Raw genomic sequence first — 27,668 nt, 5'->3', positions numbered from 1 at the left:
CTCTAAATAAAGGGGATGCCAATAACATTCCCTAATTCACCCTAAATTTTGCATCTTGAAATCGCTGCTACCTTGCTCCAGACCTGACCCTGCTACATGAGGAAGAGTAAATCTAATAAAACAGGAGCTGGGAAGAAAATGGGAGCAGAGATAAAGCATCAAACAGGTTTTGTTTTGCTTCTGCTGAGACTCCAGATCGTGCCATCAAATCATCTCCCCAGAGGCAAGAGAAAAGCCCCGATATCGGATGACCTTAAAGCACAAAGTGTGATTTCCAGTCCTCATTTTTTAGCTTAATGATGAGGCTGGTTGTGACGAAGTGCTGGACGCTGCTTTGATGCAGCTTTATTGATACCCCTGTTAAAAGGCGAAGCGGAGGCGAGCCAGCCAGGCGTTAAATAGAAGCGGACAGCTCGGGCGTACTCCTGTGACCGACAGCTCGGTTTTCATGAAATCAAATTTATGGATGTTCAACATTTTAAAAGCAAAATGGGGAATTGCAAAATAATTCAGTACACAACCCTCATCACCCCCCGCTCCCCAAACTGTATTTGATGGCGCCAGGGGTTGATCCTATCATCCCCAAGGGCTCATCCTGTCAATCCCCAGGAGCTTTCTGGAGCCCCCAGGAGTTTTAGGAGCTTTCTCACTGATGGCGATGCTTCTCTGCACCTTTCTGATGACTTTCCTTCCATTTCTTAAGATCAGATGTAGATGATATTGCAGAGACCAAAAAAATAAAAGCAGTTGCCCTCCCAAATCCCTAGGGATCGAGCCAAAACTGATGCAAAAAAACCCCTGACAACCCCAGAAGGTGCAAGTTGGGGATGGACAACTTGAATTTTCCTACGTCCCAGTGGTCTGATATCTAGAGACCATCACTGTGCGAGACCAGGTCTCTGCTGGCTTGAATGTCCCATCTGTTCCAGAGGTCTGTTTGCATCCCGTGATGCCTTTCTGCTCCCAAAGTCAATCAGCGTCACCCAAAATACACTTTAACCTGGGAGCTACAGAGCGTTTGGCAGTAGACATCGATACGATGGTTGCAAGAGCAGCTTTATCTCAAGGCAATCTGGGCTCCCGCACCCACCAGTGCCTGTGATTTACTCCGTGGCCCCGTCCTCCGATTTCTGAGCGTTTTTGGGGAGCTCAAGGTGAGTTTATTAACGGTAAAACTTGTTTTTGTGGAACTGATGGCTGGTGGTGTTTAATTGGCAGAGAGAGCAGCAGCGCTCTTCTTTCCTCCCCTTATTTCTAGTGCGCGTCGTGTTTTCCAGCAGTTCTAGTCTGTGTTGTGCTTGTGTTTGTGTGCAAGGATTTTGGGGGAAAAAGCTTTATATGTAAAAAATTAGAGGAAAAATTCCTAGGCTATACATCAGCCGTAATCAAACAAGACCTTTCCTTTATCAGTGGATCTAACAAAGCGTGGGGTTATCAAAAGACGGGTTATTTTTTGCTGTCCAAAAGAGCTGTGGTAGAGCTCTCACCGACCACGCTAGATTGCAAAAAAAAGTCCTATTTCTTCCCAATACAGACCCAACTGAAGGGTTGTGTATCCCCATCCATCATCAGGGGACACCAGCCTAGCACTGAAGCTTGTGGGGAAATGTCTTGGGGGGGTTGTGACACTTCATATGTTAAAGGGTACCGCATCATTTTTAAAGCAAAAATATTTATGCCTGCAGCTGGGTGGGTATTTCACTGTTTCTCCTGACAGCACCAGCTTCCTAAAATCCTCAGAATTAGCCCCATAATGTTACTCCCAGGAAGCCAAGGCTTGTGTTTGATGTTATCCCTTAATACGCCCAGGTTTGGGACACAGTTGTCCATCCAGAGGTGTTTGCCCCTAAAATAAATTGGTTCCTGCACCTATGTAAAAAATTTTGAGTTAACGTGGTCCAAAAAAAAAAAATCCCAAATCTGTTAAATCAAGAGGTGTCTTCAAATAGCAACTGGGTTAAGGCTGGAGCCCGTATCGGACTAAAAATGGTCTTTGCCTTGGGGGAAAATGGGTCAATAATTCGGCAACGCAAGCAGAGCTGACCTGGCCAGCCCTGGACACTTCCAGCTATTTAGGTGCACACCCTGTTCGCTTTATATTTTTAACGTATTTGGCTTGAATTGAGAATTTTCTTCCCTAAAATAGATGGATAATGAGATGATATTGCCATGGATTCAAGCAGCCGGCACGGGGGCTGCGGAGAGGCTGGCTCTCCAACCGCTCTCAAAGTGACTTTGGGAGGCATCGACCGGGCTGCCATGAATAGTAACTGTTCTCCCATCCAAGTCAAGTGTGAAAGGCAATCACTGGAGGTCAGATAATTAAGAGATTAATTAGCATCCGTGGCAAAATGCAAAGAAACTTGTATGGGGAATAAAACAGCAGGTTTGAAGGAAGATATCTGGAAGTGGCAGCGTGTGTAAGGTGTAAAATCTGTGCTTAAAAGATGGAGAAAAATGAACTCTGCTTCTGCAAAACCCCTTTTATCTGTGCACGTCCCCCCAAAAAATTAAACAGGTGCTTATTGCCAGCAGCCAACCCCTGACAACTGAACTTGTGTCCGTAATTGTACCAGCAAATCTCTGGAATAATCTCTTATGCTTCACTTACACCTTCCTTTGAGCAGCAGAAATAAGAGATTGGAGACGTAACCCTGGTGAAATTTATCTGGATTTTCTTCCATACGAGGAGAGCGGAGGTGGAGCGCGGGCAGGGCTGGAGCAGAGCGAGGCAGGGCCGGGAGCTCACCGTGGCAAGCGAGACGTGGGAGCTTGCAGGAGGTGCCGGAGGGTCCCCGGTGCATCCGCAGGGAAGCTTCTGACTCCCCAGCGCATCCTCGTCCCTGCTGGGAAGGACCCTGTGAAATCGCCAGGCCTATGTGTGAGGATTCCCGTAGCGGGGAGCACCCGGTGGGCGTGCAAAGAGGCTGTTCCCCTGCCCAGCACCCTTTAAATTCTCTCTTCTTTCTCCTCCCCACAGCTCAGCTCTCTCTGAGCGGCAGGACCATGCTGGAGGATGAGGATGGGATGAGCGAGAGGGGGCTCAGCAGCTCGAGGAGGAGATATGACGATGAGGAAGGTGAGTGAAACATTGGGGATGCTCCAAATGGCAGCTGGCTCTTCCCTTTCTGGCTGATGCATCAGATCTCCAGCGCTCCGCCCGTCCCATGGACAGCATGAGGAAAGCTCCTGGGGGGGCTTTAAGCCTGGTGGGAAGAAGACAAATATCTCCCTGGATTTCTGTTTTTTTGTTTTTTTTTTTTCAACTGAGAAACACCCAGATCTGCTCTCTAAAGCTTTTTTTTTCATCCCCATCCCCTCTAGATTACCACTCCATCTACATCGGGGTGCCGGTGCCCCAGGGCTACCGGAGGAAACGGCGTCGGCGAAGATCTGTCTCCAGCCGGGACAGGACGAGCGAGAGCGAGCGGCACTACGAGCGCCAGGATCGCTCCGACACCGACGACGGTGGCCACGGCTGCTACGAGAGCGGCAACGACAATGCCAGCAGGACCAGTGAGTCATCCTCGGGCTTCCCGAAAATCCAGGATTAAATCGCCCCTGTGCACCTGGCCACGTTGCTTGGTCCGGTGTTTGCATTGGGCACCGCTTTTCCCAACGCTTCCCAGTTTTGTTTTTCCCTGTGGGTGTCTCTGAGAACGGGGCACAGGGTGGGAAGTGGGATTTGAGGCTTCTTAGGTGGTGGGTGAGCTAAAAACAGGTTGGCTTTGCTCTTGGGAGGCTGCTAACGAGGAAATCAGGGTACAGTGGGGTCCCAGGGATGCAGACATCCTCTGGGCATCACACCTTGTTCCCCACAGGCTTTTGCCCAAGGCTTTGACCGGTCTCCTTAAATCTCCTTAGCAAAGATTAACATTTTGCACAGTAAAGTAGCTGTCGATCTCTTGGTCTTGGGTTTTTTTTCCAGCCCCCTATAGAAATTTGCGTTTGGGTTTACGTCGAGGAGACCACGACGCGGCTCAGCAGAGCGGGCAGGGGCTTGGCTTTGCTTTTCCCTACGGAAAGAAAAGTTTTCAAGGTTTTTTTTTTGCATGGGGAGAGATTTTTTATTTGCAGTGAGCTTTGCTCGCAGCTCCTTCATGCCTTTGGTGGCGGCGCGAGCGGGACCACGTCCCCTCCTTTTCGCAGGCGGTAAACGCCACCGGCGTATAACACTGGTCTGGTTTTCATGGGGCAAAGTCATTTTGTGGAGGAAAAACACCCCAAAAAACCTCAACTCTGCATCAGCCCTGCTTTCCCCCAGGAAACCTCCCTCATTTGGGTGCTTTTTTCCCAGAAAAAAAATCCCTGCCCTGAGCTTGGAGAGGATTTTCTCACCTCGCTCCAGGTGGGAGATAAAAACCCTTCACAAAATAACCCCAAACCTTTGATTTCTGTCCACCCACCTCTCCTTCCCTCCCTCCCCTTGCTCGCTCCATCCCGCTGCCACCCCGAGTGCTCACCTCTCCTACACGCATCCCGTTTGATTTGGTAACTTCCCGTCATGAGAGCCAAAGCGAAAGGAAAGTGCTTTATATTCTCTATAATCTGCTCCTTAAGCCTTGGGAGTTTAACAAGCCTGAGTGGATAAAGGAGGAAGTTTGGGGGTTTGTGGGTTTTTTTGTACCGTGCAGCGAAGGTTTGGTTTAGCCAGGAAGAAATGGGGGAAAAAATGGAAACGACTCCAGGTAGGTTATTTCCATCGCTCTTTGGCGTCTGCAGCGGGGGGAGCTGGAGGGGAAGAAAGGCTCCATTTTTTTTCAGCTTTGCTTTTCCCTTATAAAAGCAACTTGGGAGCCTGCGTGGGGTTGGGTTGAGCACTCGCTCAGGGCACCGAGTTTCAAAGTTCACCCCAAAAAATATAGCGACAAGGGGGGACGGGACTGTATCAGCTTCCACTGCTCCCCAGCAGCAGGGAAGCAACAAAGTTGATATTTGGAAGGAGAAAATTCTCTCAGACTTAGGGGTTTCTTGAACAGGAATGGACATCTAATTCCATGGGATGTGCACCCCAGTATCCTCTTTTTTTGGGGTGAGGGGACCCTTCTGAGCTGTGAAACCCAGGGGAAAGGCTGTCACGTCTTCAGAAGGACCATGACAGCGGATAGTTAATGTCCCTGAGCCTTAAATCAGGCTTAGTCCCGCTGCCCAGCCGGATTGCAAACCCCGGGTGGCACCACATTCCCCCGACCCCCATTTTATCACCTTTTGTGTTGTACCTAAAGCCAGAGCGGGATTTTTGGTTTGGAAAAGCATCACTAGGCGAGGTTTTACTGCTGGATCAAAGTTGGGGTGTGAAGGGCTCTGTGCACCTCAAACTAAAGGAGGTGTAAATCTGCTCTGTCCTGTCTGATCACTCACAGAAATGTAGGTTCTTATGTATGTAAAATTATCACCTATTATCTCCAGCGTTAATGCTGAACTAATTCTGCAGCTGTGGGCTCGATTCGGATCCGCTGTGGCTGAAATCACGGTGGAGGTTTGATGGGTGTAAAGCAGGAATTGCAGCTGCAAGTGTTTTCCCACCATAAAAGCTGGTTCGGGGAGGTGCAGATCTGCTCTGGGCACGCGTTGAACTGTGTCTTGCAAGAACTAGGTGCTGATTTTGGGGTGGCTTTGTGGGTTTTGACCAGTGTTGTTGCAGCAGTTTTGGGTTCCCCAGAGGCGCCAAGCCCCGGACGCCTCTGTACAGTATCTCCTCCCAGGTGAATACCTGCTGCTTCCCGGGATTAATTTAGATGCTGGATCAAATTTCCAGCAGAAAAAAAAAAACCAACAACACACCAAGAGCTGGGTTGTAACCAGATGCCGGGCTGGTGCTTTCCCAAGCACGAAAGGGTCATCCAGGTGAATAAACCCCATGAATTTTTGCCCCGGCGTTGTTGGTTTAGCAACCAGCTCTCTGCTTGGGTCAACGAGCGGTGGGGAGGGAAGGCGGCCGCCGGGAAGCACGTTATGTGTTCAGAGATGGGTTTATTCCTTAAACTGGGGGAGAAAGGGGTAAAAAAGCTAAAAAAAAAAAAACAACCCAAAAGCTCTTTATGTGCGAGCTTTATCTTTTGTGGTTTCCAGCGGTTAAAGTGTGCACAGCCCCGACACCCCAAAATGAGGCGCTTGGGGACCCTCTGCAGGTCGAAGCAGGAGGGACCCGTTCTTAAGCACCCAAGGGGGGGAATTTGGGCAGAGTTGGGAGCAGCAACCCCCAAACCGAGGATCTGCAAAGCTCTAACCCCTCTGCCCCCTCTCCTGCAAAATTGCAAATCCCTCCTTTTTTACAAATGCATCCAGAGATCCCACCCAAGATGAATATTTCCAGCAAACTCCCTTTTTTTGTGGTCCGGCTCATTGCATTTGCAGTGAATTTGGGGTTTTGCGGGAAATTTAAGGTTTGGGCTGCAGAGCAAAGCAGACAGTGTGAGGCTGGGGGAGGGTTGCTGGTATCTCCCCAATTTCATCCCCTCTTACGTCAACAGCACTTAGGCTTAAAGAGCCTGAAGCCATCCAGGCATGTAGCCCAGCTCTAAAATTAACAGGAATATTAATAATCATAATAATGAAGCTTATGGAAGTGGAAGGAGGACTTGACAACAGGGCTCTAAGACCTGGTGGTGGGGCTTAAAGAGCTTAAGCGGTTAAGCAGGCTCAGCCTAGAGTGCAAGGGACATCCTATTCTTTCACGGCCGCCACAACCTGGGTTTCATCTCCTTTGGTGGGGGGACAGGGCAATATTCCCAGTTTTTTTCTCTGCTCACACACAGCAATTTAATTACCTGCTTTTTTGGGGTGCCCTATTACCCGACTTCCTTATTACAAAGTTTGAGAACAGGGGGATTCTGCTAACAAAGACATTTTCTGATCTGGATTAACTCCTGCTGTCTTAGGAGAGGGCGAAGACCCAAATTTTATTAAAAATACACAATTTCCACAGAGCCTGGCGTAGGGCTGATTTTAACCTCCTGTTTGAATAACAGAAAAACTGGGGAGCGGTCCCATCCGTGCCATGTCCAGGTTCATACCCAGGTGTTTGATTCCTCCCTGTGACCAAAATGATGAGGCTTTGCTAGAAAAGCACGTGAAGATGGAGAGGGTTAAAAGAAAATCCAGCCTGGCTTTTTTTTCGGGGGGAGGAGGCAGGTCCGTCACCCTCCTGTGGCTTCGGGGAATTCACCAAAGATGAAAAACCCTTTTCCCCTCAGTCAGGAGGTTTGTAGGCAGATGATGTGTCGCTGCTCCCCTTCCCGAAACACACTGCAGGGAGCAGGAGGCATTAAGTGCCCTCCCCAGCCCGGCTGGTTATTTGCATCAAGAAGCTGGATTTTTCCTGCAGAAACGGTGAATTTGTATTATTCCCCTTGGGGATCCAGTGGCGAGCACTCGTACATCCCAACACACAGGGCTGGAGACTGCTGGATTTGGTTGCTGATGGCAGGTGGCTCTAACCTGGCAAAACCAGGCTCTGTGGTAGGGAAAAATGTGGGATACCCCATGGAAATGGGGCACAAAATGCTGCTGGAAGGGGAATTTGACTATGTTGTATATAGGGGTGGGTTCCTTGATTCCCAGCCCGGACCTATATAGGTCGTACGCAGCCTCTGCTCATCCTTTCCACCAACACGCCATACCTCTGCACAGGGATTTTGGGGCAGGATTACTTAGAGTTTCCCCACTCCTCAATATCTCTCACCTTTAACATTTTCCTCAAAACCTCCTTTTTTTACCCCAGGATCCCAAACAACCCTACAGATCCCTTTTTACCCTAGCTGGGGCTTTCCACATGGATTCAGGATCATCTTGTCACCAGCTGATGATAAACCTCTTTTTTTTCCCCCCCCGGCAGTGTCACCAGCTGCCGAACGCCTCCGTTACATCTTGGGGGAAGACGATGAGCCCCCCAACCCCACGCTCTTCACGGAGATGGACACGCTGCAGCACGATGGTGAGGAGATGGAGTGGAAAGAGTCGGCCAGGTGAGGAGGGGGGAGATGCTTTGGGTTGAAAATAGGTTAGATAAAGATCCCCCCCCAAATATCCCTGGTTGGAAATGGGGTCAGAGAATGAACATCATCTTTAGTGAGGTTAAAAAAGCCGTGCCCAAATTAGGGAAATGCAGAAAACACGGCGTTTTGGGGAGCTTTGCACGGCAGCTGCAGCCTGCCAGGAAGGAGGAGAAGGAAGGGAGGAAGATTTCTCATCTTCTTCCAAATCCCCCCCCCCAGAGCTGGGGCTTTTCCCATTCCCAGTTGCAGCATGAGAGCAAAGCCCAGCAGAAAGGGTTGGGGGCGTGAAAATAATGGGGCAACGTGCTGGGAAACTGTAGAATTAGAGCAGAGAGCTGGGAAATGGGAATAGGTGACATCAAGAATATTTTCCCAGGTCTTTTTTACCCCCACACACTTTTGTTGGCCAGGCCAAGAGTTAAACTTCTCCTACCCCTCAAGCAATAATAAAAACCCACCCACTACATCTTTAATAAAAGTATTAGAGGAGTTGCAAGTGGCATTTGCTTTATTGAATTAGGAGCTTATCCAAGGGAAAAATCTCAAATCCAAGTGGGATTTTCTCTTCCTCAGCTGTGTAAGGGCTAGGGGGGCTGGGGGGGTTGGGGGGAGCTCTGAGCAGGGAGTCAGGGGTGCTGATGGTATTCCAAGCCCTTTCCTTTCAGTAGCACGTGTGGGATTTCCAAGCCTGGGTGCAGATCTTCACCCGAGGGATGGGGAGAAAGCAGGATCAGGCCCTGAGGGTGCTCGTCCTATCTCACGGGCTGGTTATTTGCATCACCAAAAATTTGGAAAGTTCTTAAGCGTCCTCCTGGTTGCCAGCCCTGCTCAAAGCGCTGCAGTGCAGGGATGCTGTTGCTAAAATCCTTTATTTTTTCTGCCCAAATTTTGCATAGGTCTGTATCTACTCATCCTTCCCCGCTCCCCAAAAAACTCAGAAGGCAAAAAATCAGCAATTTCATTGGGATTTTCATCAGGGAGGGCTTGAGATGGAGGTTTCCAAATTCCCCCTGGCAGGATGGAGGTTTCTCAAGTCTCGGATTTCCGCTCTCTGGCAAGGAGCAGTTCAGCCTCTTTAGCCGCAGGAGAGCAGCTCCTTGGTGGGAGCAGCGCTACCTGCGGCTAAATCCGCAAGAAATGGAAATAAGTGGAAATAAAGAAGCCGAGCGCTGAAGGGAGACGGGGTTTTGTTGTGGCCTTGGCGAAAGCATCACGGGATGCCAGTCCCAGGGCAAAGGTGCTGCTGGAATCGTGCCTCGAGTCCCACACACCAACCCGAGCTGCCACCCTGTGTGCACACTAATAACCCACTTTCGGCAGGAAAACGGGGCAAAAAAGAAACAAAAAGCAACCTAATCGGCTTTGGGCGAGCACCGACGGGACTTAGTGGGTGCTACGGCGGGAAGCTTGAATTTCCTCCCAATAAAAGCAGCGTTGTTTGAAGGGCTGGAGAAAGGGTTTCTGCAAAGAAATCAGGGTGGAGAGCTTTGGAGTGATGGGCACTAGGGCCAAATTTTATTTTTTTGGATGTGCTGGGGTTTTGTCCACAGTACAGACCATTCCTGGCACTCCCAGATAATATTTTGGGGCTTTTTTGATAGGGACACCCAGGATTTTCTTTTTGCAGAAGAATTTTAATGCAGCCCCCTGCAGCTGATACAATCCCGGGCACTCCCCACCCTTCCCCTGCAGCATTCGTGAGCCATCAACTATTTCCAAAAACCCCATCTCCTCCTACATCCTTTCTGTCTGTGCCCTCTGTGGTGGCAGGAACCCAAATCCCAGTTGTACCAGTTAAAAGTTGTAAGGTTAAGCCCTGTGAAGGCTAATCCACCGAGCCTGCAAACCTCCTGTAAAGGAAAAGCAGCTTTCTTCCCCAAATCAACATCTTGCCGAGAGCTGCCTGCCCTCCCCGGAGCCTTGAGTCCCGTTCCTGGGGAGCTGGGAGAGATCAGCCACCATTCCCGAATTTGCTCTGAAGTCTTTGGTTTGTAAAATTAAGGGAAGGAGGTGGAAGGGCTGATTTCCAAGGGCTTGCAAACCCTCCCGTCTCCCACTGTGGGCATGAAGCGCCCAGGTTGAAGTCTGAGCATTGCTAAGGAATTAAAAAGATGTTTGCAACACCCCAGGGTTTTGCTTTCCTGCGTGCACGGCTGGTCCATGCGGGTGAAATCCCATCCAAGGCAATGTCAGCTCCATGGGAAAACCTCCCAGATCTCGCAGGAGCAATTTGTGGAGGGTGAAATCTGCAGGGTTGAGTTCAGTGGTGGAGCCAAGAGGTTTGGCTCCGCTCTGCAACCATGCAAGCAGCGCTTTGTTTAATGTTACTTGATTTCTCCATTCCCATCCTGAATAACAAACAAACACTTTGCAGGATGAATTAATTCAGGCCCGCGAAGCCACCTGCAGAAGGGAAGCGTTGCAGGAAAAACAATTCTGTTATTCTCTTCTCATGCCTGCTCCGTGCCCGTCCTCACCGCTCTGCTCTCATTTCAGGTGGATAAAATTCGAAGAAAAGGTGGAGGAAGGTGGGGAGAGGTGGAGCAAGCCCCACGTGTCCACGTTGTCTTTGCACAGCCTGTTTGAGCTCCGGACGTGTCTACAGACGGGAACGGTGCTCCTGGACTTAGACGGCTACTCTTTGCCCCAAATTATAGGTAGGAGCCGGCAGGTATCAGGGGGGTTGGATGACTTTTTTCCCCATGTCCTAAAGTGCTGGGAGCTGATTTCGATGCATTTACTTGCTACACGCAAATATAAACCAATAAGCAAAGACAGGAGTTGAGAGCCATCAACTTGGTTCAGTAAGTGTTGTTGTCTTGAGCTTTCTGGGAGGGTTTGCAGTGGGGTAACCCATCGTTGGGTGCTTGCAGACGATGTCATTGAGAAGCAGATCGAGGACGGTCTGCTCACGCCAGACCTGCGGGAGAAGATAAGCTATGTGCTCCTCAGGAAGCATCGTCACCAAACCAAGAAGCCAATCCACCGGTCCTTGGCCGACATCGGCAAGTCCGTCTCCTCCAACACAAGTGAGTCCTTGGGGTCCAACCCATGCCTGGTTGCATCCTCGAGTCTTTGGTGAGAGCGGGAGGAAGGTCTCAGGAGAAGGAAAGGGGGAAAGTCGACTATTTGTGACACCCAACTATTTACTGCATTGAGAAAGACCCCGAAAGTGCTGCCACTGGTGGCTTTAAGGGTGGGAGGAAGCCAGAAGCCAAGGAGATGTCTGCTGAGATGGACAAGAGTGTTGTGTGAGGGACAAGAGCGTTGTGTGAGGGACAACGGCGTTGTGTGAGGGACAACAGCGTTGTGTGAGGGACAAAGTTGTTGGCAGTCATTTGGCCAAGGGACTTTCTGGCAGAGCAGCCTACAGACAAATCCAGTCTGCTCCGTGGTTGAACCTGCCTATTTTTGAGCCATTATAAAAGGGGATTTGTTTGTTTTCACGCTAGATTATTTACTTAGGTTTAAACAGAGGTCATTTGGTGGAGCCCGGGATTTGCCAGGCTTTGGCTGCTCCCTTGCGTAGACAGAAACAGCAACGCCCAGGCTCAAAGTGCACATGGAAGAGGCCATCAAAAAGCAATATTCCCACCCCATGGGCATCCCCAGGTTTCAAAGCAACCATTATCCACTAGATATTTGAGCTAACATTTGCCCAGAAGCTCTCCAAATGGAGCACAACTTGGAAATGTTGTGGTTGGTCCCTGTAGATAAGGAAATTAGAGGCATCTTTTGTGTTTCTTGCTGAGACGATGGCACTGCTTTGAGTTTGCAAATGGGGACACCAAGGAAAAGATGGTCATTGGCAGGAGCAGAGGGGTCCCTCCCATTTCTTGTGCCAATGGCAACCCCGTGATACTGAAATAAATACTGCCGGCACATTGACAGTAGGGCCATGCCCAGTGGGAATTTCATCATTACTTTTAGTGGGTTTAACAAAAAAAATGAGGATGCTGTAGTTGCAGCTCAACAGAACTGGTCCAGATGGTTTTTCCAAAAGGAAATTTGGGAGGTTTTCTGAGAAAATGCTGGGCTTAACACCGAAAATGCATGGGAGAGAAGGGAAGTCTTTATGGGAAAGTAATTCAGTTTAAACATCTGAGATGAAAAATGGGACTTGTCACCAGTTTAGGGATGAGAAACTTGGTGGTGGCCAATGTAAATATTCTGAGGTGAGAAGTTCATGGCAAATTTCAAGTGTAGGTTTCTTTGGAGAATTGGGAGATGAAAAAGCCAAATAAAGTGTTGGATCTTGCTAAGTAACAGAAACTGAACTTCTGAACCCATTTATAGCCTCGAAGAGAGCATTGGTGGGGTGTGGGGTGGTGCAGGCTCCTTGCACGGAGCCTCTGCAGCGGAAAGACTTGGGTTAAGGCAGTTTATTCTTCGCTAATGGGAAAATAACTCTGGGTGGGATAAAAGCGGAAATGGGAGTGGGAGGGAAAAGCAAATCGCTGTTGTGTCAGTGCTGGAAGGGTCACGTCTGCAGCAGGCAGCTGATTTTTAGCCTGGCCTCTTGCCTTCAGCATCACCCAAAGCTTCCCCATGGCATCTCCTCTAACGGCTCCTCTCCCCCAGCCCGCAGCCCTGTCCGGAGCCCGGGCGCCGGCGCCGCCTTCCACCGCTCCACCGAGGACCTGCGGATGCGGCAGAGCGCCAGCTACGGCCGCCTGCGTAAGCCGGGGAGGGCGGTGGGGAGGCAGAAACGGTCCTAAAAGAAGCAGGAAAAAAAAAAAATTCAAGTTGCAATATGAGAGTGGGCAGTTGGAATTACAAGGGGGTCCCACCACAGCCGTAAATGCGACGTGGTTTGTGTAACCACAGGGTGGCTGATATCAGAAAAAATCATATTCTTGCGTTTTCATCTTATTGCGCTTGGTTTGTGAGCCCAGCGATGATAAATAATTTTATTTTCTTTGCACTGAAGTCCTCCCACCACGTCTTCTCTTTGCACGTGGGGCTGAAATCCGGCTGCGCATCACGGGGTGGTTTTCTCACCTTTCTCTTATCTCCGTCAGGTCACGCGCAGAGTCGGAGCATGAACGACATCTCGGACACGCCGAGCACCGACCAGGTAATCCCCCCCTGAACACATCAGGGCTGTGAGGAGCATCTCCGAGGCGGCCTGTGGTGGGGCAGGGGCTCTGTGGTTGGTGAGGTCCGTGTCGACAACCACACAAATTCCTAATTAGGGAAATGAATACACATATCGATCCCTGCTAACTCGGGGGGAGGCTGTCCCAGAAATAATACTTGTGCTTGCAAGTTGAACGCAGAGTTAGGGACGTACAAGGATGCTGATGTAACTTGAGATCCTTAGGGTGGAGAAAATAATTCCTTAAAATTTTTAGGAAAGGAAGAGCACAGGGATCCTAAAAGAGCCTTTGCTTGGCTGGGTAAGGGCAGGTTGCAGGGAATAAATCCCAGTCAAACACTTGGCTCTGCAAACGTGAATACAGCGCTCAAGGTAACGTCTGTAACTACAGAGGCGGATTCCGTTTTTCCCTCTGTTTGCAGTGTGATGGATGTGGGTTTCTTAATACAAAGCTCAGCTGAGAGTCCGTCAGGGGCTTCTCCCCCCTGGTTTGCTTTGCGCAGGAGAGCTGGGAAGGAGGTCGGGCTGCTTGGGTGGTTCAGGGGCAGATCTCTGCTTGACGATGCAATGGACCGGTGGGGTTTTGTGCTCTTCTTTTGCTGGATGTCCCCATCCCCATCCCAGTATCAAGGCTATTTAGCTGTTGATGCATTAGATGGGCTTTCCTTTGTTTTTCTTTGATCATGATTTCAGCATAAACCTGACGGAAAATCAAACACAACATGTGTTTGTAGGGGACAGTACGGGATAACAGGCTGCTTTTTCTCAGGGATGTCCTTTCTGGGCTCACCTGGGGTGATGCAATTTAGGGGGAAGGATGGAAATTCATGTGTTTCTGGGAGTCACAGGACAGGGGTGCCATGATATCAGGGAGGCAGAAGGTTTCCAGGGCACCTTCCAAAATTAGAGCTGCAGTAAAGGAAGCCAACTGCCCACTAACGAGCCCCAAATATCAGCCTCCAGCAGTGGGGTTCAGAGGGTTAATCCCAAAATATGCAAAGCATTTAGATTTAATCGCCCTATTAGGCCCACTACAAAGGGACTTTTTAAGTGTTACATGAAGCTTAGTGGTCACTGTTAACTCCTGCTCTTGCTTATTCCAAGCTGCATTGGAGGAGTTGCTTTATTATTATTATTTTTTTTCCATTTGGGTTTAAAAGATTAGAAAGGGGAGAGCTTGCTGCCCGGCTCACATGCCTCCCCTCATGCTGGCATATAGATTATAATAACACCCTGCCTGGGTTGGTATTGAACCCTTTTAGACTAATAATGAAAGAGCTGCAGGGGAGAAGAGTCCAGAGGAATAAATCCATGAACAAGGCTTCCTACTTCCATTATTTGTTCCTGCTCCGAGGATGTGACTGGGGAGGAATGAGCAACAAAAACATCCCCTGCGCCCGACGCCAAGCAGTGTTTCTGCATTATAGAGGGTCTCGGGGAGCCCAGGGCTGCAAGGCTGCAAATAGACTTGCAAAAATGCACTCTGGCTTGCTCCAGGATCTGTATTTTTTGGCTCAGATTTTCGGCAGGGGTGCTCAACAGGATTTTCCTTGTGTAGACCCCGGTGCTGCAAAGCGCCTTTTGCAAACCACCCAGTTGCACGTTGCGTTAGGGACCCCCGAGCATGCGAGTTCAAGTTAATCTTGGGCTCAGTGATGGTTTTGAATAATGAAGAAATTCAGCCTTATGAATTCTGGCTGGTTTATTCTTGGATATGGCTCTTGAATCCCCACCTCCGGGAGTCCTGGGACCATCAGAGATCAAGAGGTTTGAGCCTGCGGCTTCAGCTTTTGTGTTCAGGGTGTGGAAAACAGGGGGAAAAGCCAAATTCCGGCAATTGCTCCCTTCTCCACCCTCGTCTTTCCAACAGTTGAAGAACAAGTTCATCAAGAAGATCCCCAAGGATGCAGAGGCCTCCAATGTGCTGGTGGGAGAAGTGGAGTTCCTGGAGAAGCCCTTCGTGGCTTTCGTGCGGCTCCTCCAGGCAACGATGCTGGGAGGGGTGACGGAAGTGCCCGTCCCCACCAGGTGAGCGCAGTTCCTTCAGGTCCGAAGCACCGGGTGGTCTCACGACATGGATGACAGTGGTCCAAGGTTGCCAACACAGCACTTTTCCCTTCCCAGGTTTCTCTTTATTCTCCTTGGTCCCGCGGGAAAAGCCAAATCCTACAATGAGATCGGCAGAGCCATCGCGACTCTCATGGTGGATGACGTGAGTAGATGCAATGCCTGGCCCTCACCGGGAACCCCCTTGCTCAGAGCCAAGAAGAAAAAGCAATTTTCATCCTATTGCCCAAACGAATGAGCTTTAAAATCCCATAATGACGTGGGTCGTGTGCGTGCTGGACGCCATTCCCAGGCTGACACCTCTCCTCTCTCAACCTCCAGCTCTTCAGCGACGTTGCCTACAAAGCCCGGAATAGAGAAGACCTGATTGCTGGCATAGATGAGTTTCTGGATGAAGTCATCGTCCTGCCACCTGGCGAGTGGGACCCCAACATTAGGATTGAGCCACCCAAAAAAGTGCCCTCGGCTGAGAAAAGGTGGGTGGGAGACGTGGGGAAGGTCCCAGCCCTTTGGCCATCCCCATCTCTCCTGGTTTGGAGAAGCTGGAGGAGGACAGCAGTTGTTTCCCTTCATCCCTAGAAAGAATCTCTGCAAATATTCCAGAAATGCTGCTTTTCCAGCAGTTTTTTTCCCCCAGATCAGCTCAGAGCCGTTTCCACTCTGCAAAATCTGCATTACCCCCCTGGATTGAGCAAATCCAGCTCTTCATCTGTCCAAATTCACCCCAAAACCCAAGCTCTAGTGCAGGCAGGAAGCTACACCGTGGCCTTGGTCATGGTCCCTGCAGCAGGACCAGCTTGGTAGGGCAGGTGCCGTGGCCAATGCTGGTGGCTCTCTCCCACAGGAAATCCATTTTCTCACTGAACGAAGTGGGGCAGATGAACGGTATGGCCGGTGGGGCGGGCGCCGGGGGCGGTGGAGGAGGCAGCGACGATGGGGAGATGCCCGAAGCTCACGAAGTCGGGGAAGAGCTTGCATGGACTGGCAGGTGAGCAGCACCCCAGCACCCATCAACATCTGCGGGCTCACCCCATGGTCTCCTGGGGCACGGAGGGGTGAAATCCTTTTGGGCCCAGGCTTTTGCGCAGCACTATATCTCTTTTGGTGGAAGGCATGTGCATCGTGTCCTTGGTGGTGTCTCCCCAGGTTTTGTGGTGGCCTCTATTTGGATATCAAGAGGAAGCTGCCCTGGTTCATGAGCGACTTCTACGAAGGTTTCCATATCCAGTCCATCTCTGCCATCTTGTTCATCTACCTGGGCTGCATCACCAATGCCATCACGTTCGGGGGCTTGCTTGGGGACGCTACAGACAACTACCAGGTCAAGTCCAAGGAGGCGGGGGGTCACTTTGGCTTGGGAACAGCAAGCAGGGATGGGATGGGATGGGGTGGGATGGGGTGGGATGGGATGGGATGGGATGGGATGGGATGGGATGGGATGGGATGGGATGGGGTGGGATGGGGTGGGATGGGTTTTGCCCACCTTGTACTGGGGGTGGAAATTCATTGCCTTGTGGGACTGGCACTCCTGAAGTACCTACAGGATGGGAAAACCCATCTTAATGGCGATGCCAGGAGCAAGGGGACATGGTCCCAACCATCCTATATGGGTCCAAGCAGAGGTCCTTAATTCCCATCTCCATCTGGGGTATCCGTGGGGATGTAGTGTGACACGGTGTCACCATAATGCTGGGTTTGATCCATCCCCAGGGCGTCATGGAGAGCTTCCTCGGCACGGCGATGGCAGGCTCCATGTTTTGCCTCTTCGCTGGGCAGCCACTCATCATCCTCAGCAGCACCGGCCCCATCCTCATCTTCGAGAAGCTGCTCTTTGACTTCAGCAAGTAGGTGTTGGGTGATGCTGGGGGGAGCCAGGACCGCTCCGTACCAGGACGGGAGCTGCCCCCCAGCCCACGGCCTGCTCTCACAGGGCCGCTCTTGCCTTGTCCCCGCTTTCAGAGGCAACGGCATCGACTACATGGAGTTTCGCCTCTGGATCGGCTTGCACTCTGCCCTACAGTGCCTTATCCTGGTGGCCACTGACGCCAGCTTCATTATAAAGTATGTCACTCGCTTCACGGAAGAAGGCTTCTCCACCCTCATCAGCTTCATCTTCATCTACGATGCCATCAAGAAGATGATCGGAGCCTTTAGTTACTATCCCATCAATTCAGACTTCAAGCCGGACTACGTGACCATGTACAAGTGCGAGTGCGTTGCTCCCGACCCAGGTGAGTACACATCTTTTTCGCTGCCGGATGGGGAAGATGAAGAGGGTGGGGGGGGTCCTGCTGCAGATAAATCCCACTGGATCGTTGGCCGAGGACATGGAAGGAGGCAGCTACCTGGTCAGAGTGGAGTGGAGAGACCTCGTTCTCCTCTGAGGGTGATTTTGGGCAAGAGGAAAGTAGAGCCTTGTCCCCCGTGGATGAACACATTGGTGCTTGCCAGAACACGACGAATGGTGCTGGAGAGCCGGGACCTCAGCCCGGAGCAGCCAGACCTGGATGGATAAAAAGGAAATATGAAAAAAAAAAAGACATTTTAGATCGTTAATTCCAGCCTACTGCCAATGGAATCTTATTCTCCAGAAAATACGCCAGAGGGGTTTTGTCCTCTCCAGTATCTGGGACGCTCTGGGATGTCCCAGTTGGGTGTGGAAACCTCCCTGGAACTGTTTTTCTCCTCTTTCTTACTCCTTTTCAAAAAGGAGAGGCCATCGGGCTCTGAGCAGACAGTCCTTTGATGACTTCCCTGGTTTTGCTCTTGGATAGACGTACCAGATGATCCCCGGTCTGAATTGTGCAGCTCGGATGCTCCTGTGGCTGCCTGGAAGGGAGCGGAGATCTTCGCTTTGGGCTAATGGCAGTGACCACCTGCTCTCAGACAAGCTAAATTTATTGAAAAAGTCTAAATGCTAACAGTTTTGAGGATTATCAGCTGCAGACAGAGGAGGCAGAGAGGTGTGATGGTGAAGCTCTCCCCAGAAATGAAAGCATCCAAGACGTCCCACACCACGTGTTCCCAATACACCTGCCATTGCAAGAAGAGATCTTACCTGCCGTCACGGAAATAACATTTATTTGGTTTAATTTTGTATTTTTTCTCGATTTATGTTTATCAACCACCCAATCCCATTGGGTTTTGAAAGCCCTGCGTGCGGTGAGGAGGAGCCGGAGACGACACAATCCTTTCCAAACCAAAACTCTCCCAAATTTGCCCTGCAGGAAGGCGAAGCCTGATGCCCGACGCAATCCAGGGCGGGGGCTGAAATATCCCGAACAGGACCGGGACCTCCATCCCTCCGCGTGTGCCAGCACCTGCCCGGCAGCACCCGCCGCCGTGGCCTAACGCAGGAGGAAGGCGAAGCCTTTAGCCTCCAGGGAGGTCTCGCCCTTTTCCAAACTCCCCATCCCAAGCAAACCCCAGGCAGCTGAGAGGCATTTGCACCCCAAAAACCTTAAGGCACTTTGCAACCCATAAAATGGTTTTAGTTCCTCTCCCTCGCTGCCCCGGGCACTGAAGGCAGCGGTGTCCACATCAGATTTTCCATTCCTTTAGATATTGAGAAATTATGTTTATTCCCCCCTACATCCTTTTTTTTAATCTTTTTTTTTTAATTAATTCTGATTTTTGATTATTATAACTGATTTGTACCATATTTGTCTCTGCTGCTCACATCAATTTGGGCTGATTTCAATCTCAAGTGAGTATCACCTTCTAAATATTAAAACTATTTTAATATTTGATACTCTTCCCCCGTGGGGGTTTTGTTGTTCTTTTTTTTCCATGTATTTTACTTCCCTTTCTGCTCTGGTAAAAGGGTTTAGGTAGAGCCCTTAGGGGTCCTCTCTTAAAATACCACCAGTGGTATGCTCCTTTTAAGTTGTAGAAATCACAAATAAGGCCGGTTTCTGGAAAAATAAAAGGTTATGGAGGGGAAAAAAAGAAAAAAAAATGTTTTTAGTGCTGGGTTTGCCAGTGTCATTTCCCAGAGCCCAGTTTCGGCAGCCCCTGGGTCTCTGCTTCTAACCCAGCAATCGCTTCTCCTTCATTAATCCTCGGCGCCAGGGATGGAGGCAGCGGGTCAGGGCAGCCGAAATTCCCGCTTGGTGCAGGAAGAGGATGGACCAGAGGGAAGAGGGGAGGGCAGAGCAGTCCCAGACCCCACTTAGGGGCACCCATGAAAAACCGTGGGTGCTCCTGAAGCCACGGAGCTGCGTCGCCCGAAGAGCTGAGCGGAGCCACCTTTTGCGCTGGAAGAGAAGGTGCCAGGGGCTAGAAAGGATGGGGTTTTTGCAGTGAGACACCAAAACACTCCTAAAATATTTTTTACAAACCCCGAAAAAGCAAATTAAAAAAGCAAATTGGGCATGATTGGGTGCCACCTGTCCAAAAATAACAGGCTGCTTTTTCAGTCTTCTACCCCTGTGGTTTTAAGACGCGGGCGTCGGGATGCTCGACCCTGCTGCTGGCAGCTTCCCCAGGATGATCCTAAAAATTTTAGGAGCTAGGAAGCTCCTAAAAATACTCCCCCCCCCAGCACTTGCCAGCCCCGGAGGGAGAAGCCACCAAAGGAGAAGCCGTGTTCTCTGCCGGCACGTGGGATTAATCAGGGAGAAGTCGCTGTGGGGTTAGAAATGGGGGTTTTCTCCCCAAATCCTGGTCCGCCCTTGGGATGCTGATCCCCACGCGGCTCTCAGAGGATGTGCTCAACCCTGCGTTTACTGAGCCGAGCCTCTCCAGGTGAAGCCTGGCTGCTTTTAATACCAAAACCTCAATATTAGCCAAAAACCTCAATAACAAACTCCTTTCCCGCAGCCAACGTGACCTTGTTCAATGCTTCAGCTCCAGTGGCACCAAACACCACTAACGTTTCTCTGGTAAGCAGGTTTGCTCATCCCGATGGGAAATTTGGGAAAAGGGAGGGCAAATCCAAGGGACTTCTCCATCCAGGGAGCGACGCGCGCCGGCTCGGAGCGAGGGAAATGTGGGATTTGCATTGAGTTGGGTTCACAGTTGGGCTCGGCGGCTCCAAATCCCCACTATTTTGCCCAAATTAATAGCAGCTCCAGGGTTTTTTGGTGGTTATGGGTATCCCAGTGGCAGCAGCGCTGGGAAATGCCCCTTTCCTTGCACACTGCAATTACTTAAACTGCTAATTTTGCTTTTTTTGATCAGGAAATACCACTTTCCTTGTATACTACAGTTGCTAAAAATGCTGATTTTGCTTTATTTGGCTGGGAAATACCCCTTTTCTTGCATGCTGCATTTGCATAAAGTGCTGATTTTGCTTTTTTGGATGGGAAATACCCTTTTCCTTGCATGCTGCCGTTAATTAAAATGCTAATTTTGCTTTTTTTGGGGGGGTTTCTCCCCAGTACAATGCTATTAACCTAACAGCTCTGGACTGGACTCAGCTGAGTAAGAAGGAATGTCTCAAATACGGTGGCAACTTAGTGGGGAAATCCTGTAAATTTGTGCCTGACCTGGCTCTTATGTCCTTCATCCTCTTCTTTGGGACCTACTCCACGACCTTGACCCTGAAAAAATTCAAATTCAGCCGCTATTTCCCCACGAAGGTAAGGAAAGCGACGGGTTTTACCCTCCTCTTTTCCAAAAGATAGGAAAAATGGGAGCAAAAAGCTGCAGGAAAATAAATATATTTTTCTAAGAGACGTTGGTAGCAATTAGGGCATTTGCCCCCTGAGCTTTTGGCCGCTGATTTGGCTCTTGCACACTGAATAACCCATCACCTTGCGAGGCAAAGGGGAAAAAAAATCTGCATTTTGTGGGTTATACCCAGGTTATCCGTGGGTGAGCAGAGCTGGAAAGCCCCAGGGAAGGACGCCAAAGTGGGAGCAAACCTCTCCATCCCATTAATTAACCTCTTCATCCCATTAATTACCCTTTCCACCCTCGTTTCCCCGTCTTGCCTCCAGGTCAGGGCTTTCATTGCTGATTTTTCCAATGTTTTCTCCATCCTGCTCTTCTGCGGTGTGGACGCCTGTTTCGGACTGGACACCCCTAAGCTCCACATCCCCACTATCATCAAGGTTCGGTCGCACGGGGGGGACCCCTCACCTCTCCACTCACACTCTTCTTCCAGCTCCTCACCGCTTTTTGGGGGAAAATCGTGGTTTCTGCAGTCTCCAGGCACCTTCTTAAAAGCTACTTTGTCTTTCCTGGGGGAATATTCTAATTCTGTGACTTTTTTTCCTTCCTTTTTTTTTTTGTTTTTTTTTCCCCCCTTTTCTCTTTCTCTCACTCCCGGCAGCTGCGTAAACTTATTAGCGATTTCTCTATCTTTGTGTCCATACTAATGTTTGTGGGGCTGGATTTGCTTTTTGGACTCAACACCCCAAAGCTCCAAGTGCCTACTGATTTTAAGGTAAAAAAAAAAAAAGAACAACCCAATAAAATCACTTTCTGGAAGTGTTGCCAAAAATTTCTCTTCCCCCATCCAGGGTATCGCTGTTGGGGTTGTGGGGAGTCCCAGTGAGCATCCGGGGAAAGCTTGGGGTTCAGGCATATGGATGCTGGGGGTGGTTTGGGTACCAATGTGTGGGGGTGGGATTCAGGGATGGATCTGGGATAGGAGGATGCTCAGAGGTGATGGGGTTCAGGGGTGACGTGGGGCTTCCCAGAATGGGTTTTCCCCCATTTTGGCTTGGCCACCATGTCTAAACCCCCTCTCTTCCCCCCCAGCCCACCCGTGTGGACCGAGGGTGGTTTGTGTTTCCCTTTGGGAAGAACCCGTGGTGGGTTTACCTGGCGAGCGCCCTGCCCGCCCTCCTCGTCACCATCCTCATCTTCATGGACCAGCAGATCACGGCTGTCATTGTCAACAGGAAGGAGCACAAGCTGCGGGTGAGCCGGGGACTCGAGGCGCAGCATCGCGTCGGTACCGCCCGCATCCCTGTGAGCACCCGCTTTTGGGGTGCAGACGGGCTGCTGCTGCAAGGCACGGCGGGGGGTTCGCCCTGGCTCGGCACCTGGTGCAAAAGCAGGGGTTCACCTTTTCTTTTGCAAGCTGTATTTTTGGGGTGACAAAGCCTGCGGGGTGCTAAATTCACCCGATGCTGTTGGTAGTGTGGTGCAGCGGGGGGATGTGGGGAGCAGCGGGGTGATGTGGGGTGTTTCAGGGTGCAGTGTGGCAATGTGGGGTGCATCGGGGTGATGCGGGGTTCTTCAGGGTGATGTGGGGTGATGCAGGGCGCCCCATGGCTATGTGGGGTGCATGAGGGTGATGCAGGGTGCTTCAGGGTGATGTGGGGTGATGTAGGGTGCAGTGTGGAGATGTGGGGTGCATCGGGGTGATGCAGGATGCTTCAGAGTAATGTGGGGTGATGCAGGGTGCCCCATGGCGATGTGGGGTGCATGAGGGTGATGCAGGGTGCACCACAGGGACGCAGGGTGCTTCAGAGGGTGCAACTGGGGTGTTGCAGGGTGCATCCCAGGGGAAACCCCACTTTGCTGGGCTCTGGGGGGAAGGTGGGAAGAGCTTCATGAGCCGTGTGGCCCCCCCCGACCCTCCTGGGTGCTGCGTTGCAGAAAGCAGCAGGCTATCACCTGGACCTCTTCTGGGTGGGCATCCTCATGGCCATCTGCTCCTTCATGGGGTTACCCTGGTACGTGGCGGCCACCGTCATCTCCATCGCCCACATCGACAGCTTGAAGATGGAGACGGAGACCAGCGCCCCGGGGGAGCAGCCCCAATTCTTGGGTGTCAGGTGAGGAAGGCTCAGCCGCGCTCTTCCTCGGGTGCCGGGAGGAATCCAGATGCAGCAGCAGGTCCAGCCAGCGTGGCCTCATCCTGCTTCTCTCGCTGTTCCAGGGAGCAGAGAGTGACAGGCATCATCGTCTTTGTGCTGACGGGGATTTCTGTCTTCCTGGCCCCCATCCTGAAGGTAAAATATCCCCGTGCCCCCATCCCCACTCCCTCCCTGCAGATATCTGGGGGCTTGGGAAGAAAAAACTGGATTTCTGCCCCCCACCATGGCCCCCAGCATTGGTCCCTGTCCCCAGGAATGAGCTGCCGCCTTCCTTGGGGTAAGCGCCGTGTTTTTTCCATGTCCCCAGTACATCCCCATGCCGGTGCTGTACGGCGTCTTTCTGTACATGGGTGTCGCGTCTCTGAACGGCATCCAGGTAAGCACTCCTCCTCCTCCTCCTCTTCCTCTGTAATGGCCATGAAAGGGTCCTACACTGGAGCAAAAAGGGGGATTTTTAACCCCAAAGTTTGCATGCATCCAACATTTCCAGCTGCGTGGGACAGCAGATATTCAAAACCCTCTGAAAAACATCAAAAAGCCCCAAATTCCCCATGTTGGAGACTAAAAGAGGGTTTATCTGGGCAACCTGGGAGCCTGGGGGATGGAGCTGACACCAGCCTTCGTCCCACCGCAGTTTTGGGACCGCTGCAAGCTCTTCCTCATGCCGGCCAAGCACCAGCCCGACTACGTCTTCCTCCGGCACGTGCCGTTGCGTCGCATCCACCTCTTCACGCTGGTGCAGATCGCCTGCCTGTCCATCCTCTGGATCCTCAAATCCACCGTGGCCGCCATCATCTTCCCTGTCATGGTAAGGCCATCCCCCAGGGTTGCTATTGCAGCCTCATTTAGATGATTTTTTGAGATTTAAGGAAAATTTGGTTTGGTCCCATGGTGGTCCCCAGGCCTGAGCATGAGAGATTTAAGGGTTGATTAGATGAGATGTTGGGGGATACGGTGTAGGGGAGAACTTTGTAGAGTTGGGCTGATGGTTGGACTCGATCCCAAGGGTCTTTTCCAACCTGAATGATTCGGGGATTCTGAGATGCACACGCAGATCCCGCTCTTGCATCTCTCCCCTCCCAGATTTTAGCCCTGATCCTGGTGAGGCGACTGCTGGATTTTGTCTTCTCCCAACATGACCTGGCCTGGATTGACAACATCATCCCTGAGAAGGAGAAGAAGAAGGAGGATGACAAGAAAAAGAAGAGAAAAGGCAACAAAGGAGACAGCAGCAGCGATGAGGAGGTGGGTGGGGGGGTGGGTGGGGCGTTCCTGTGGACGCCGGGGGCATCTCGGACCGGCCAGGGAGGGAAAGGTCCCACCGAAACCTCCAGGTCGGTGGATTTGGGATGAAGATCTTTGATTCACGGAGGTGTTTCACTGCATATACAGGACAGGCTGATTGCGGGGCTTTAAGTGATGCTTAGGGGCTGGTCGGAGGCTCCAGGGGATGCTCAAAGTGTCCTGAAAGCCGGAAAATCTTGGCAGAAATTAAATCATTAAGGAAAACAGCCAAAATCCCATGGCTGAGGGTACGGCACCCATCCTACAGTGGCAAAGCATCGTTAACCCATGGAACCCCCTGCTACAGACCCTTCCCTAGGCAGAAGGACTGAGAAGAGGAAGACAAAGCCTCCTCTCCCTCGTGCACCCACCTCTGGAGGTTTTGGGTCCCTTTGGGTGCTCCGGGTGGTCTCGGAGCCCACCCAGGCGTTGCCTTCACCGAATTTCCCCGCTTTCTTCCCCAGTTCCCACCTCCCTCAGTCATTAAGATCCCCATGGATCCCCTGCCAGCGCAGCCCCGAAACGGGGGGGCCCATTGCCTCAGCCGTAAGTAAAGAGCTCAGGAGCCTCTCTCGCATTCCTACCGCTTCCTAACCCCCCAGCGATGGGGCCACCCGGCCGCCAAGGGCACTAACCCCGCTAAGAGACGCAGCCTGGATCCGTCCCACCGAAGCAGGGAGGAGGATTTGCTGTATTTAAAGCAGGTTTGAGAGGATGCAGCAAGCTCGGTGCTGCTAATTATTTTGTATTTCAGGTGGCTGGGAAGCCAGGACTCTCCTGGGTCTCCCCCTGCCCCAAGCCAGTGCTGATGGGGATTTTTAAAAAATATATATATTTGGGAAGGTTTTGAGCCCCCAAAAGCAGGGGCTGCAGAGCTTGTGGTGGCGTTATCCCAGCTGCAAAAGAGCAGATGTGTTCCGTTTGGCTCAACCTTCTGCCTGAAGCATCACACAGGAGCTGGTGCAAAGCCAGCCACGACCAAAAAAAAAAAATGCAGAATAAATCTGGGTGAGTTTGTCCGAGTTCGGCACCAGGTTGTATCATGATGCCAGCAAGTTTTAACGCGATAATTCATTGACTCTGTCCTCAAGCTGCTGCTAGCAGGGGCTGGTGGGGCCTTTCTCTTTCTCTAATCACCCCAAAAATCAGCATTTCCCGGGAGCTTTTCTCCTCCCACCATCCAGAGGATGCTGGACCTGGTGGCAGTTTGGAGGGGGGGGATGAGTGTTTTCTTTGCAGGGGGGCTTCTTCCTCACCCGAGAAGTGTTTCACCTCCGTGTCCCCCCAGGAAAGAGGTCCTCTACCTGGAGCTTTACGTTCTGATTCCTCCCCGAACGGTTCAGACCTGGATCACAGGTAAATGGCACCAAACGGGCTCCCCCATCCCCAGGGGACCAGCACCCTCCACGGGAGACATTTAAGGCATCACCAGATGATGCTCCTGGCTGAGCATCACTCGCTCGAGCTGGCTGCCATCATCCTCAGGTTTTTCTGAGATATCTGAGTAGATTTTCACAGCATCCCTCCGTATTTTGGGTGCTTTCGTTCGCTGGCCCCGGCTATCGGGTTGTTGGGAGTGGGGCCCCGTGGGACGGTGCATCCCGAGCCCGGCACAGGAGGGTTTAGAGCAATAAAAACGCCGCTGGGTAACAGCGACAGGGATTTTTAGGTTTGGGAGGTACATCCGAATCCTGCAAATTTAGGATTATTTTCCACCTGCAGCTGCGAATTCTGCAGATTGTCCATATTAAACACAACATTCCATGTTTGTGAGTTTTAACTGGTGGTAGCATCATCCAGAGCCCTTTGCTGGGGGTGCTGGGGTGGGTTTGGGGTGCACGTACCCATGCCTGAACGCTCACTTCCCTCTCTCCTCCTCCTCAGTATCACGCTTCACCTGAAGATTTCTTGCCCGTCATCTCCCGCATTTAACTACTCCCGAAACCCCATCTGTGCCGTGCCCCAGGTGAAGATAGAGATGGAGTCGGACTACGAGGACACCGACACCGAAAAACCACCTCGGGACATGGGCAGTGAGACCACGCTATAGTCCCACGCAGCACTTCCTCTGCGATTTATATATATATATAGATATTTATATATTCATATATATATATAAGGCAAATTGGGCTTATTTTTCTATGTGAGATGAAGGAGATTGTGGCCCCAGGGGTCTGTTGCTCTGGTAATTTTTAGCGTCACGATTTAAACGCATTGTTGAATTTTTCTCCCTTTCTGCCGGGCGAAGGCATCGCCGCTGGTGGTGAAATGGGGCTGAAAAGGTGGAATCGGCGATTTTGGCCTCTGCTAGCCCCGGAGCCGCTGTTGGGCTGGAGAAGTTGAAGGTGGTTGGGGCTGTGGGAGCAGCCGGGATGTGTGTGGAGGGGGGGGGAGGTGATGTTTTCGAGGGGATTTTTGGGGGTGGGAGGAGGTTTGCATGGCTGAGAAGGAAGGGGAGGTGCGTGGCCCCGCTCCCCAATCCCTGACATCGCAACGCGGCTCGCAGAGAGTCTTGTTTTGTGAAGGGGATGGTGCGTCAGGCTTTGTGTTGGCGGGAGGACGCTGGTCCAAGCCCACAGCAAGGGGGGGGTCCCTCCTTTGGCACGGCATCCCAGGCGCAGTGGTGGGGACGCGGGAGGGACCCACCGGCCGTGGAGGGACCCGGTTCTGCTCGCCCCGGGCTGGATGCGTGCGAGGGGACGGGGAAAGAAGGAAAAGCAGCTCAGGTTTAAGGTTGTTGCAGCTCGAGGGCAACAGCAGCTGGGCTGCGGTGGGAGAGCAGAGGTAGGAATGGGACCTTGGTTTCCAGAGGGAATCGGGAATGGTTTCCGCAGGCAGCGCCGCACGCTCTCGGCCGGGAAACGGGAACGGTTGCTGCAGCGAAGCCCTTTGGTTGCCCATCCCCGTGTCCTCACCCGCAGCTCTCCCAGGGCCACCCCTGTCCCTGGGGCTGGTAGCAGCCTCTCCCTCCCTCTGAACTGGAGCGAGATGTGCCCATGTTATCTCTCTGGAGGAGCCTCCTCTGCCTGCCCAGCCTCTGCGCGAGGGCCTTTGCACCCACTTTTTAGCGCCTCGATCCTGGTTGTTGGTGGTTTATCAAGAAGCGGCTCATCGCAGGGAGGGGAGAGCGAGCGCGTCCCCCGCCACGTCCCCACTCGTGCTTTCAGGCTCACATCCAGCAGCTCCTGCTTGGTCTCCGTCGGCATTTCGGCTCCACAAAAGGCTCTTCCCACCCGCCGCTGCCTTTGGGTCCTCAGGGAAGGGAAGGGAGCAGGTTAGGAGCCAGCGCCGCGCTGGGTTTGGCTCTGCCCAGCTCTCGCCACCTCTTTTTCCAGCAGCACCGAGGCGCCAACAAGGCTTTTAAAGGGTTTTTTCCCTTCCATGGGCTCAGCCCAGCTCTGGTTTAGAAACACCGGTGTGAAGCAACCCGGTCAAATCTGTTTCTTT

At 51.6% G+C, this 27,668-nt stretch overlaps 2 protein-coding genes across 7 annotated transcripts in view; both read left to right on the top strand.

Annotated features, from left to right (window-relative positions):
* The window catches only part of MOB1A (MOB kinase activator 1A), a 160,192-nt gene that overhangs the window by 111,871 nt on the left and 20,653 nt on the right, over window positions 1-27,668 (top strand). The gene's annotated exons all lie outside the window — the stretch shown is intronic.
* On the top strand, window positions 1,051-26,561 carry SLC4A5 (solute carrier family 4 member 5). Of its 6 annotated transcripts, XM_074807888.1 has the most exons (26): window positions 1,051-1,154; window positions 2,981-3,079; window positions 3,325-3,516; window positions 7,838-7,967; window positions 10,494-10,654; window positions 10,871-11,026; window positions 12,579-12,674; window positions 13,019-13,074; window positions 14,966-15,123; window positions 15,220-15,307; window positions 15,484-15,638; window positions 16,007-16,150; window positions 16,309-16,483; window positions 16,873-17,006; window positions 17,122-17,393; window positions 19,984-20,045; window positions 20,544-20,744; window positions 21,440-21,553; window positions 21,871-22,032; window positions 22,717-22,895; window positions 23,000-23,072; window positions 23,245-23,313; window positions 23,572-23,745; window positions 24,021-24,182; window positions 25,510-25,577; window positions 26,106-26,561. In XM_074807888.1, exons 2-26 carry the CDS (start codon window positions 3,007-3,009, stop codon window positions 26,269-26,271), a joined length of 3,420 nt encoding a protein of 1,139 aa, XP_074663989.1. In that variant the 5' UTR covers window positions 1,051-1,154; window positions 2,981-3,006; the 3' UTR covers window positions 26,272-26,561. The 6 variants fall into 6 exon arrangements, with proteins under 6 accessions (XP_074663989.1, XP_074663988.1, XP_074663987.1 ...); XM_074807887.1 differs by lacking the exon at window positions 1,051-1,154 and having other exon boundaries at window positions 3,022-3,516; window positions 20,011-20,045; XM_074807886.1 differs by lacking the exon at window positions 1,051-1,154 and having other exon boundaries at window positions 3,022-3,516.

Source organism: Strix aluco, chromosome 28 (assembly GCF_031877795.1).
Source record: "Strix aluco isolate bStrAlu1 chromosome 28, bStrAlu1.hap1, whole genome shotgun sequence".
NCBI lineage: Eukaryota > Metazoa > Chordata > Aves > Strigiformes > Strigidae > Strix > Strix aluco.
Note: the sequence above shows the minus strand (reverse complement) of the source record. Positions and strands in the feature narration are given on the sequence as shown.

Excerpts from the sequence above, each read along its gene's own strand:
- SLC4A5 (XM_074807886.1), top strand. The coding sequence starts at position 3,168 with ATGGACAGCATGAGGAAAGCTCCTGGGGGGGCTTTAAGCCTGGTGGGA. Across the intron at positions 20,745-21,439 it reads GCCGCTATTTCCCCACGAAG|CTGCGTAAACTTATTAGCGA; the intron begins GTAAGGAAAGCG and ends CACTCCCGGCAG. Across the intron at positions 25,578-26,105 it reads GGTTCAGACCTGGATCACAG|TATCACGCTTCACCTGAAGA; the intron begins GTAAATGGCACC and ends CCTCCTCCTCAG.